At 38.8% G+C, this 13,738-nt stretch overlaps 1 protein-coding gene across 1 annotated transcript in view; it reads right to left on the bottom strand.

The window, feature by feature from the left end:
• mta3 (metastasis associated 1 family, member 3) overlaps positions 1-13,738 on the bottom strand; it is a gene marked incomplete in the record, with an annotated part of 36,153 nt that overhangs the window by 13,398 nt on the left and 9,017 nt on the right. The window contains 13 exon segments of the mRNA XM_014007072.1: positions 964-1,125; positions 1,238-1,330; positions 2,926-3,148; positions 4,272-4,429; positions 5,327-5,445; positions 7,490-7,548; positions 8,471-8,545; positions 8,952-9,140; positions 9,223-9,322; positions 10,379-10,481; positions 10,713-10,830; positions 11,509-11,572; positions 11,707-11,833. Of these exon segments, the coding sequence (XP_013862526.1) occupies positions 964-1,125; positions 1,238-1,330; positions 2,926-3,148; positions 4,272-4,429; positions 5,327-5,445; positions 7,490-7,548; positions 8,471-8,545; positions 8,952-9,140; positions 9,223-9,322; positions 10,379-10,481; positions 10,713-10,830; positions 11,509-11,572; positions 11,707-11,833 (1,590 nt within the window).

Below are 13,738 nucleotides of genomic sequence, written 5' to 3'. Positions count from 1 at the left end.
TATTTGCTCTGTGGCTCTAAGGCACTGCCACACTAGATAATTTATGCCAATTTATGAAACATTTTATGTCCAAATTGCTAATAAAATTTAAATATGTGATTAATTTATTAGAATTACATGCAAGCTTCCTGTAGATTTTTTCAATTCCATCATCAACGTAGACATCTTTAAAATGTTCATAGGCAGGGCCTTAAGTTTGGTCACAAAAAACAAAAAAATAAAAAGTCTTTTGGCAAGAACAGAGATCAGGTGGCTCTGAGGGTCTGAATAGCGCCCCCCCCCCCCATTCTACTTTTTCCAATCTGAATTAGGTTTATAAAACTGTTGCTTTAAATCAGTTTAAACCATCAAAAACAAACGCCAGGTTATCAGGAAACAAACTCGATTAGGAGGGATTAAAGGAGGGCTATTCAACTATATTGCTCCGGGGGCCACAGTTACTGCTGGTCAACAGCTGAGGGGCCGAACATCCAGCAATTAAAGTTATTATGTAAATAAACCAAGTTGTTACCTTTGAGTTCGTTTATTTTGTTGCATTTAATCATGAATACAACATACAGAACCCTATAAAAGTAGTGATAATTACACATTATCAAAAACAAAAAGAACACATTATGCCTCCTATTTGACACAAATAATATTTTGACATCTCTGATTGCCAAATTTTTAAAACACTTTTATTTTCACTTTCATCATTTTATCTTCAACTGCTTGTAGTTTTAACTGTCTTGAGTGTGCATAGAAATGGTTTTTACCAGCTTCTAGCCAGGATTCTGACGTTTCTGTAGATACCAAACATGTCTGTTTAACCAAGAGAACTTAAAGTAATTAAAGTAGAAAACTGGGTACTTGGGCATAAGAGATGAATGAACCAATTGGCGGGCCGAACTTTGGTCACTCGCGGGCCGGATGTGGCCCGCGGGCCGCCAGTTGAATAGCCCTGGATTAAAGAGTCTCGCGTACCTGAGCGCCTGTCCGGCTCGGCCCTGCTGTGGTGATGGTAGCTGCGCTTTCCCAGCAGGCCGTGGGGGCCGTGCGGGAGGGAGGAGAGGAGGCGGCGGGGGGGAGGCGCCTGCAGGCCGGCGGTGCGGTGGGAGCGAGGGGCGTGGGCCACCGGGCGGGACTCTGGAAGAGAGACATCACACAGGAGGAGCTGCGTGAGGAGCGCCTGAATAATTGATGCGTCGCTGGTTCAGAACACAGGGCTGGTCATGCTGGGATCTTAATGTGGCTTTACCTAGAAACTGCAGCACACTGGTCAGAGTGCTCCTCTGGATGGCTCTGGTTTTGGGTAGCCGAGTCCCCTGCCCTTCTGACACCCTCAACATGTCTAAACACACACACATCTTCAGGTCAGTTTATGCAGGACCTCCAAGGCTGCAAGAACCCATCCTCCCACCCCCCTCTTGTCCCTATCTTCTCATTAAATGAAGATGCAGAAGTTGAAATACTGTATGCACTCAAAATAAACCCATTTACCTCCTCCAACATGCAGAGAAGACACGTTGATTCATGCTCACATGCACATCCAAATGAAAATGTCTTGCAAAGAACACACACATCAAGGGTGAGGACGTGACGAGCGCACACCGAATGCTGCGTCCATGCTGCGGGCAGTGGGTGGGGAACAAAGGGGTTGAGGGTGATGTTGCTGCGGTTCTTCTAACTGCGGTGGAGTTGATGGACAGATAACACAGACACATGAAGCACAAGGACTCGGAAGAAATGCTTTCAGGTGCGACTTTATTGGAGACTGACATTCTCACAGTAATGAAAGGAAAAAAAGAGCCAAAAAAAAGAGGTAGAAGGTGAGAATATTGCAACAGTCATAAAAAAAATGAGGGATGAGGCAGAGCGGAGAGAGAGAGAGAGAGAGAGAGAAATGAGTCTGAATGGCAAAATCCTGTCCCCAGGATTTACAAGCCAGAGGAGGCGTCTGGATGGATCTGTATGAATATTGCATGATCTGAATACAGGAAATTAGCTGAGTGAAAGGGACGGTGAGGGTCCATCCTTAGATGGAGAGGGGAAGGTGGGGAGGGGTGGGGACTGGTCTCCTTATAGGTGGGCCTGGTCTACGGAGGGCGACGCAGCCAGCAGCACAACAGGTTTTTAGAGCAGCTATGTTTTCTTTGTCGTCCTCTCTCCACATCCACTCAAGTTTCAGCAGTTCCAACTTCATCTAAAGTTCACATTCATCCAGCTTACAAAACCACAAACAGGATGAGAGAAAAATGCATGTGCAACAGGGAGAAACATTTATATATATATATAAAAAAAGGGCAATGGGAAACAGTGAAGCTGATGTTCAGGATTAACATTAAACATTTGCGTCTGGGATTATTTGCTGGGTAAGAACAGCACAAAGAGGGCGAACGGCTCCCAGTGGCACCATGCAAAATAGAGCTTCTTAGTAAAATACATTTTCTCTACATCTAACTGCAGCAAATGTACGGCTCAGACWGGAATATAATGTAAGTTATACATTATACATGTTAATGTCAGTAAGGAGCTACTTTTACAGGTGTTGGGTGTGTAGRAAAAAAAGCTGTTTTATCAATAAATCTTTGTGTTATTATTCTTCCAACATCTACTTCGGCTTTACAGATACCAAGAAACACCATAAAACAGAAAAAAGAAAAATAAACAAAAATAAAAACACGAATGAAAAGATGATCAGAACTCATAGTTATGAGGACAGCCAGTCTTTATTGGAAACGGGGTGGGAGAATACAAAAACCAAAATAATAATAACAATAATAATAAAAACAGAAAAAGACAAACGGGGCGGAGATGAGGGGGAGCGGGGGTGATGAAGGGGCAGTTGAGGGGAGATGAGGTGGGCGAGGCGTGTGTTGGTGTGTGTTGTGTGTGTGTGTGTGTGGCCACGTGGCAGAAGTTAGGAGGAATTGAAAGAGCTCTTACACTCTGCCTTTATGGCCCCACAGTTAATGGGGACAAAGGGCCGGCGCGCAGCGCGGCGCAGCTTGATGATGTCCCGGCACATGTGCCGGGCCAGTTTGGTGAGGCGGGTGGCCTGCAGCAGGAAAGCCTGCTTGGTCTTCATGGAGGACTTGGGGCTGCCRCTGTTTCGCATCGGTACCATGTGGTTGGACTGACGGGGAGCGTGACCCCTTGAGCGAGACTCCTGGGAGGGACGSAGGGGGAAAACAAAACAGTTAAAACGACTAAAATTCAAGAAGCTTTAAAAACTTCTGCCTAAAATTCCAACTGCCTTTGTAATAATCGAAAAGAAAGAATCACAGCACACTAATCCGGATCGAGCTGCATGTTTGGGTGTAAAATCTGCACAAATGTATACAAAGGCAACTTAATACGGCCACTTTAAAAGCAGTAGGTGGTTTTTTAATTAATTTTCATTCCATGTCAAACACCTACAAAAGTTGAGCGCTTAAAAATTCATAGCCTTGCTGAAACACAAAAAAAAAAAAAATCTAATTTTCTTTTTAGTTTTTAAATTAAACATCTAAAAGATAATCTGAGTGCAATAATAAACCCTACTGGCATCCCTGTTTTAGAGAAAAGTTGATTAAACCTTCCACCACTGTGGAGGCTGCAGATTGTGTCGAGTAAGACTAAGATGCGTCTAATATTTTTAACCACCCTTTTTATGTAATTTAAAATGATTACAGCCTGTAAAAAAAGCCCACTTATGAAGTGGAAATACTGTCTACAAATTAAAAGCTGTAAATGAATATTTATAGTATTAGACATGTGTTAAATATGTTTTTTTGTTACCATTACTGACATAAAAGCTATAATTAAGAAAGTCAGTAAAGATTGTCCTTTTAATTTCAATCAGAATGTTCACGTCTGTATTATTTACAATAAAAGCGCGCCTGCTTTCGTTTCCTTCAAAGTGTTAATTAAAAACTTAATTAGGAAGATAAATCTGCAGTCGCATTCTGAAAAGTCATTTATCTGGTTGTTTTAAAACGGGAGGAAAAWTTCTCAGACAGAACTTGTTTTCTCAGCTGAAACAGGAAACAGTCAAAATAAAATGTGTTTGAATGCGTAAACATTCAGCATGTGAAACACGCCAGAGTACATTATAAGCTAAATAAATCCCTGACAGCTTCAGTTATGTGTATTCTGYCCATGCTGACACACACTGCATAATATCTTTTGTTTGAACTATTTTGYTTTTCTGCCATCCTTCAAGACTACAGACTTGACAGACGTATAAACATGCACTGACTGCAACATTCACTCTTTGTGTTTTAAAACTTGCTTCCTCCGGCTGAGCTTACGTTGCTCGCTGGGCTGGGGGAGGTCCTCTCCTCGGGGCCCTCGGCTCTGCTTGGCATCTTCAAACCACCGTACTTCTTCCAGTACATCCAGCAAGAAACGCACAGGCGACACTGCATGTTTGGAGGTCCCCATGAGTACCACTGAGCCGACTGCATGGCTGTTAATGTACAAAATGCATTAATGCTCGTTAGAGGGGTTGCGGGAGCAAACTCATATCCAGACACAGAACATCGACCTCTATTCCACTGCGGTTTGTCACTCCCTTAATAATTTTATCAATGTATGTTCCAGGAGGACTCTCTCAGCTTGGCTGCTATCGACTGAAGAAACAAACACAAAGCTGTAAGGATAAAAGACAACGTGAGCAGACGCTGAGGTCGGGTAGTGTTTAGACTTGGTTCATATTTGTTTAAAACCTCCACTGGCTGCAGCTCAGCTTTTAATCACACAAACTGGGACAATGTTTTCATGTAGCTCYAACCAACACTCCTCTGAGGATTCAACTGACTGATATGTAGAGTCCAGGTTTATACAGAAAATCAGACACATAACCCAAACTTTGATAAAAGGCGGCAAGCAAGTATTTTCATTTGAGTACCAATACTATTAAACGTCATTACAGTTACTTTGACAATGTGTATAAAAATCAGGAGATTATTTTTCAGGTCAACTCCTCAAACAGACGACTTCTTCAAAAGTGTCCATTGTTGGGTGGTAACACATAATGTTCAGGTTTTTATATTCCTAAAACCCTCTTCTGCTAAATGAGACCATAGCATGAAGAATGTGAAATTCTAGTGGATTTTCATCCTGTTTGAGTCTGAGAAAAGGATAACTGAGCTGTGCTTGAATATCTTCAAGGCAAGAGAAGCCTAACGAGGTATAGTTCAAAAGTCCAAATTCTTTMTATCTGACTGTCAAAGCATCAGCCACACTCCTCTGTGTGTGAAGTCTTGTAAACAGCCAAGCTAGAGTGTGAAACACATRGAAGGTTGCACTTTTTTTTTTTATTCCTTGCATTGGTAATCTGTACTTAATMCTTAATAAAACTTACTGTAGCAGCTCTCGCAGGCTCTGCCCCCTCCTGCTGTATGGAAGGCCCCGGGGCCCGCTCCGTTCACTGTTGCCATCTTACCATTGGTCATTGAGATCTGGTTGGGGTTGGGTTTGTTGCTGTTAGGGGGGGGAAATGAAAGTAAGAAACGGACTGATTGAACATTCAAAGACAACTCCAAAAACCAAGTAGGGTTGGGCAATATTGGCAAATAAATTAATCACGATTAATTGTGGTATTTAGCCGATAACGATTAATTTGACGATTAATCCCCTGGAGTCCCTGGACACCCTTATGTCCTAGTCACATGACCAATTTATAGGGAGAAAATTGACTCTTCGTAAAAATCTGTTCCAAATTGTGTCAAAATTACAAACTTCAGGCTATACATCAAACTTTAAATTGTGTTGATAGATAAATAAATTACAGAACCTTTTTTAAATGTTTGTTATATTTGAAGCAGAAAGGAGCACCAAGCGGTTAGCCTGCCTGGTGGCATTAATCGTATTAATCGTCAAGTGCCAAAAATTAATCGATTAATGTTTTTCTGACGATTAATTGCACACGATACGATTATGCCCAACCCTAAAACCAATTCAAAGTCGACTGCACAAGTCAGCATCAAGTGTAGCATGTACAACACGTGTCAAAAAAAATTACTTAACATGAGAATTGATTCTTATATCAATGGTAAACTTTAAATTTATGATTAAATGCAACAAAATAATTTTTTTTAAATAAATTTCATAAATTCCTGTCCCTGAGTTGTTGGCTTTAAAGGGGCTATATCATGTAAAATCAACTTTTTTGAGTTTTATATCATGTTATAATGTTATACTCTCATAAAAAAACATGTCCAAAGCCTTGCTTTGACTCATTCATGCATGTTTGAGAAATCCTGCAGTGTTTTTAAGCAGCCTTGCTGAGGAGCAAAACGACAGGTGGGGGCTAGAAATGCCCCCGAGACGTGTCTTTAAGCTGAGCTTCCTCATGGCAGTGCGCACCCACTCCCCACACACCCCGCCCATGACTCCTGCAGGCTCTGGGTGAAACTGAAAGTGAAACTTAACTGTCTGCTGAGCTCTCAACATTAGTTCTCACTCAGTGAAGCTCTTTTCARATTKAAAATACCCCCCAGCTAAAGGACATAGCTACTTTATCATGGTATATTATTTAAATATATGCCTGAGAAACACATAATATTGGCCCTTTAAGTAACTGAGCAATTTAGTTGGATAGCACAGTGTTAATGTCTGAAAAGAAGCTGCTTTAAAGTCAGCATCAACCATAAACTAAATAATATTTCTGTATTTACTTCAGATTTAGTCAGTCATACACTTAGTTCTCATCAGTGTTTAAAAGAGGATGTGTTAAAACTCTCTTTAGGCAAAGTTAAACATGAACCGTCAAAGTTCATTACAAGTGGCCCTTCAACAAAGGCCACCATAACGCTCATGTGGCCCTTGGTGAAAATGAGTTTGAGACCCCTGATATACAATATATATAAATTCTAAAATGGAACAGTCAGTAGTCTCCTCCTCTACTTGGATGTCATCAAGCAGCATGTAAAAAATGAGCAAGATATCTCTTTAATGAACCCCAGCATAAACAGAAAGGACATTGGGATGTCTTTTGGAGAGGATAAATGTTGTTGAAGGATATCCAAGAGAGGCAAGSTGAGCACAGCTGAAGGGACTGAAGAGGCAACACTACAAACGTCCAGGAGTTGGAGTCACAAAAAGTTAAGTGGAGAATGGCAGTGCTAAACTGCAGGACTTCCAGATCCACACTCAAACTGTGGTGGTGAACACACTACAGAAGACGGTGGTGGTGATAAATGCAGCAATCCCAAGTGACTAACATCAGAGAGAAGGAACACAAGAAGCTGGAGAAATACCAAGGACWAAAAGGAAATAGAGAAGTTGTGGAGAATCAAAAAGTGGTCCTAATGGTCACTTTGTGCTAAAGAGTGGCTTCAACAGACCCCAGGAACATATTCAGAGATCTCTGTCCAAAAGATCACAGTCTAGATGCTGCACAGAACCCTGGTAGAGGACCCAAGTTAAGTGAAGTGGAACCACCAATGCAGCAAAATAATATGAGCTGGGAGTTGTTTTTAATATACTTAAATATGTATGCATAATATACAGAAAGGAAACTCACTATGTGGGAATATAAACCTGCTTCAGTTTGCTTTCTGCTTCAGCTGCCTTCAGTCTCTTCTACACAAGAGAAACAAACAGAATGTTTTCATTAGTAGCAAAATAAAACAACTTTCACACACTAAGAACATTCAAAACTTTGTAATCTTCTCAGGAGCCTAAATATAAAACTCTAACCCTCATATTAATCATGCTGGTAAATTTTAAATGAGTAATTTCCTTTTTCGCTGTTGGTTCCTTTAATTTTTATAGTCTTTTTTTATCTTCAATGATCTGAACTGCAGTGACCTCTGCACTCTTATTTGACACCTTTTAAAACATTTCCCAAACCAAATAATTTTACATAAAATGCATTTTTTTTTGTTATTCAATCCTTGAACAGTTGTGCAATCATTCCTCTAAAGTTTTTTTTTTAAGTCCTAAAGCCTTGAGCTTGAGGTACGATCACATTTTGACTGACAACTTACACTACAGATGGGAGGCAGGAGTTTCAAATATGTTTTGATGTACAGGCAGTGCAGGTCTTATACGAGATAAAATCGAGTTAGAAATGTTAGAGCCAAACRTTTCTTAACTCAGCCTTTATGGAGTCACATTCAGTAATCCATTTTGAAGGTGCAAAACTACATTTTTCATCCTCCAGAGACTTCGCCAATAAAAGTAGAACAGAAGACTAAAAAATACCTGTGAATTTAAGATTGAGTACATGACTGAAATTAACAAAATAAAAGCATTAGTGCAAGGCCTACTAGTGAATTATATATACATTTTTTTAGCATTTTGAAATGTTTCCTGTGGAGTTTTGGTTCGATTTAACAATTTCTTGCATAAACGTTTAAAAAGCAAATTAAATTTTAGTGCCCAAACTGCAAATATTAAGTCCAACTTTCTGCTGTCGACAATAAGAGATCAACAGTAACAAAACATCTCAAGACAAATGTTCATATATTAACTTTTTTCTCAAATATGACAATCATCTCACCTGTTGAACATATCTGTCTGTGGTCTTCCACATATAGTAGTACTCTATGATACTGGTCAGAGACTTCCATGGCAGCTTCACAAGCAGGAGGAGTCAAATGTGGAGTGAGGGCGGAGAGGAAAAGAGACAGAGAGCAAATTAATGATATTAATATCTCATGTTCTTGCCATCTGGGTGTGAAGCCTTCATGTTTATTCATGAGCGTGAGACATCGAGACCACAAAGGCTGAGAGCTACCGGCTTTGCTCGCTTTTGGCCACAGTTGAAAACACACAAATTTAAAAAGTATTCATGAGCACCTGCCGCCCAAGTATACGCCCATATCCTGACTTTACTGAACAAAATACGATTGTAGGGGAAGAAGAGCAACGAGGAAGAAAACTTAATGGTTTTAGAAAACTGTCAAGTGTCCTGATAAATAGGAATATAAAATATTCAGATAATAATAATCCAAAATGCAGTTGCAGAAAATAATACTTACAAAGTCTTGTCGGATGTCATTGAAGTCTTTCCCATATTTCTCTAGAGCCTCTTCAAACATGGCAGCTTCCGAGGCGCTCCACTCCTCCATCTCATCCCTGCAGAGCACCGGACCACCCGCTGGGACCAGCACACTCAGAGCGCTGGACAGATCGTAATTATGGCGATGCAGCGTATCCATCGCGTGGAACTGCAACCAGTTACAGAGGGTTACGATCCGTTCTTTGAACCCCGATCGAGTGCAGCGCGGGGGGGGGGTGCGTCAAGCTCACCAGTGTGATGTCTCGTGAAGCTGCAGCTGCACTCATGTGTAAGCTTGGCTGTCTGACTGAACTGCTGCAGTCCAACGCTCTGGCAAACGTCCCGACCGCCCTGAGAAGAGTAGCCAGAAAGTCGTGCATCAACAGGAAATCTATCATACATTTAGTAGTATACAGCATAAACACACGGATGAAATCAAGAAGACTTTTAGTTTCACTTTGTAGTGTTCTTTATTTTCAACACGTAAAAACCTCGGAGGTAAAGATGTGACTTTTCTAATACAGAGCTAAATAAAATTGAAAATTGCATCGTTATCAAAGTGTTTCCAACCATTTAAATACATTTATTATAAAATAAATGAGTTGCATCTCCCCATCAAGGACCTGGAAGAAAGTAATTCATACTTATAATATTTTTTATTTGAACTAAAACATCCTGTATGTTGGTTTCTATATCGCTTACAAATGTTCAAGAATGGAGCATTTTGACTTTTACCAGGTAGAAAAAAATAAATAAAATCAAGAAAACTTTCATTTCAGTCCTGGATTCTCTCCACTGGCTTCCTGTCTGATTCTGGTTTAACAGTTTACTGCCTGCTTTCTACGTTTTAAATGGTCCTGCCCTTTGATCATTCTTTGAAATCTACAGAATAAACAACCAATCAGTTTCTCTTAGATGTTCCAAGATACAAATTAAAATATAAAAGGTGTTTGGGGCTTTTGCAGTTACTTCTTTGTAGACAAACCACAGAGACGAATGAGTCTTTTAAATTGCTGCTTTAGATTTGTCTATTTTCTCTGGCTTTCAAATTGAGCAGAGTATGAGAACCAATTAGACCTGAAGCATTTACTTGTTCTTTTAATGTCCCATATCTAATAGCTTTTTACTTTGTATTTTATCATTTTGTTAGATTAAACTGTGAAGTTCTTTGATCATCTTCTGTTTTTTAAAACATCATAGAAATGAATTGACTTAGACAATAAAAATAATTTAACTTGAGAATATTAATCCACCTTTTGAACATCTGGAAATAAAAATGTACATTTAACTCTTGGCAAAAAACAAAGTTTTATTTTGTTGTAGCCAAAAGCTTAAAAGAGTTAGGTTGATTATTTTGCATTTTTCAAGCTATGATGGATGTACTCGGGGAGACTGAAGTTGACGTACCGTGCCACCACCAGGAATTGATCTATTTGTTTGTCGGTGAGAGGACACTCAGGATCCCACAGTTTCTCTTCTAGCTTGGCCTGGTCCCTGTCGTCTGCCTCGCCTGCAAAATGCAAAAGAAACATTTTACAAACTGCACAGGAATGACTCTGCATAATGAAGGAGGAAGTAAAAACATTTGCAATCCACGTAACTGGAAACATTTTTTGATAACCTATAAAAAAGCCTGAAATTTGTCAACCTAGCAATTAAAGATTTCTATTCAACATTTTCATTTTGGCTTTTAAAGTTTGATTAAACCGTTGTTGGATCAACAGTCAACTGCATAAAGTACCTTCTTGTAACATTTCAGGTACATCTGCCTGAAAACGAGGTCCCACTCTGATCTCTCCTTTGTCGGCCAGCAGAGTCTTCTGCGTCGGATCGTACACCAGCGAATAGAAGAAAGTATCCTGAGAAAGAAAAGTAAATAAAAACATTACTTACTAAAAGTAGGAATTACCTGCCACCAATCTATTTGGTTCTGATGTTTRTTCTGAAATCTTAAAATTTGAATCTATTACTATTTTTATTTGTATTCTATCTTTATTTATGATGACAAACAACCAGCACTGCATCGTCTGATAGACTAACAGAAAGACAATCCAAAAATGAAACAATGAATGATGGACTTACTAGTAGTTAAGTTTGAAAACTATTTTCTTTTAGAAGTAAAATTTGATTTCTACCTTGTTGCTATTTGATGCCTTTAGCTGGTGATACTGGTTGAACATAATATGAAACCATTTAAAACCAATATGATAGAATATGTTTGCTTTTTAGTTATAAAAATGTAGATTCCACGCTGATTAAAAATCTAAAAACTTCAGTCTTTTGTTGTTTTAACAATTTGGTATCTGACATTCAGCGTAAAAACAAACAAATTTCCTCTTTTATTTAAAGTGTAACAAGGTAGAAATGAATTCAGACATTTTATTTAAATTTACAGTACAACATGTTTGAAAAAAGACCAAGATGTGTTTCAAAGCTCATGCATTTAAAGTCTGCAGAGTGTGACCAGGTATTTTATGATGTACCCATAAGTGAACAAACATTAATGATGGACATCATTTATCCTCCCTCAGGCTTACCTCTTTGTCAAGGTATGAAAGGACAGCTTCAGTCTCATTCAGTAACGCGACACTGCACTTTCCCCTGATAAAAATGGAGAAAGGGAAGCATGCACCATGTAAAACACCGACAAAAGGAAATGGGCTGTGCTTGTGATGTGTTCGCCTGCACACCGTGAGCTGTGCGCAGCACTTTGTGTACGAGCTTGTGTTTAATACCTGATATGTGTCGCAGGTAGACTCTCGTACTGTCTGGAGAGGAAGAGTTCTCTGTGACGAAGCTGGTGTTTCTGTTTTTCTGTTAGCTCTGTCTCTGTTGGGCTCTCCTTCTCCTCCTCCAACTCCTCTGCAAGATTACAGAGAAGAAACGAGAACGCAAAGACAAAGGGCTGTTGGCAACAGTGTAACATGATAAGACAGAAACGGAAAACAATTCAACAAAATCATCAATATATCCCTTAGACATAATTTGACATTTTAATTCACTAAAACTGAAATTTTCATTTCAGGGTGCAGGCTAATTCATAAGTAGTAAATTAGCTGGTTTGCTGCAGCTGAATCAACACAAAATCAGGCAGCAAATAACAGAGAGGGCATGCAGTTATGAATATTGATCATTTGCCTTCAACAAATATATTATTAGAAATGTTGCATTTCACAATACCCACAAAATAGATTATTTTACTGTTCGGTGCCGAGTAAAACTTTGTCCTGCTGTGTATTAACATGCCATTTTCAGTCTCCCAAAGATCAAAATATTTCTAATCGCAATTTATTTCTTGATTACAAAGACAAAAGAATCCGACGTTCGTTGCAAAAAAAATTGCTTTGCGGGGGACTCTCTCAGCAGAAAGGTCAATGTATGCATAAAACCATGTAAGGTGATAAAATGGTTAAAAGGAAACAGAAGCAAAGAAATGGCCCAATTTGTTAGCCTTATTTTTGTTACTGAACAGAGATGTTCCAAGCCGGTGCCAAAATCTTAAAAATGTAAAGCAGAGATTGATTATACTTGCACCCTGGTCATGGCTCAAACGAGTCATGTCAATATTGCAGAGCTGTCATTTATACAAGTGCTTCATACATGATACTCCCCTAAACAGCATGTGTCAACATTAAGACAATACTACCGCTTTACAGAAAAGGCACTATAAGAAGTCGTGTCATGGTTTTAAAGAATATAGTTTAGTGCTGCACGATATATCATTGATCATTGCGATGTTCACTCACATCACAGGTCCTGTGATGTAGGAGGCAAATTAAATAAACCAGCTTGTGTTACAGCTTTTATTTTGACAGATTGCTTCAGCAGATGAAAGCAGCGATGTACGCTTTGTGTAAAAACAAACACAAAAAATAACGTTTCACTTTTTAGTAAAACTTCTTAAGACAATAATGGCAGTATTTTCTGAAGAACAGTTAATGAATTCTCAAGCTATGGAGGAAGATGATGAGGATCTTGAGGAAAAGAGRTAAAATACAGTTAGCGTAAACGCTAATATTAAAATGTGACGAGCACAGAAACTAAACTCGACACAGAGGCAACACGTTGGGTTTGTTTACTGGTAAAAAGCAATTTTCATTTGTGCATGATAAAAGGAAACATGTTCTCAGTTCCTGGAACAATAAAAGATAAGAATAACTCTTAAGTACAGAAAAAAACATACATGTAACACATCAGTGTAGGTTCAACATAAACAAGATGGCAGCATAACGAAAAAAGTGTTATTCAAGTSAATTGTTGAAAATTCCTGTATTTTTTTCTAGGGCTGCTACGATTAATCGATTAATTGACAACTAATCGATTATTAAAATAATCAATGACTAATTTAATAATCGATTAATCGTTTTCTTTTGTTTGTTTTTTGTTCTTTACTTTGTTTTTCTCTCCAAACTGCTTTGACACCTTCCACTGCATCCTCTTGTTTTTTTTTATTTAAACATATTTGCCTTCCATGGACCTCCATCACACATTTTTCTAGTGGGGAAATGACATCAATAGAAACACGTGGAGCTGGATTTTAATTTGTGTAATAAGACAAAACAGTCTTGTTGTTTTCAACAGTTTTCACCTTAAAGAAATATGTTACACAACTGATGTCACAATACAAAGAGTTGGATGTTGTCTTGATACTTGTTAATTTTTATATATTGAGAAATATGTTAAATTAAAAAATTTATTATAGTTTTTCCAGAGTGACTTGAATTTTGCATGATTTAGTTCATTTGTTAGATTGTTAACATCTTGCAC

Source organism: Austrofundulus limnaeus, unplaced genomic scaffold (assembly GCF_001266775.1).
Source record: "Austrofundulus limnaeus strain Quisiro unplaced genomic scaffold, Austrofundulus_limnaeus-1.0 Scaffold39, whole genome shotgun sequence".
Classification (NCBI taxonomy): Eukaryota; Metazoa; Chordata; class Actinopteri; order Cyprinodontiformes; family Rivulidae; genus Austrofundulus; species Austrofundulus limnaeus.
Note: the sequence above shows the minus strand (reverse complement) of the source record. Positions and strands in the feature narration are given on the sequence as shown.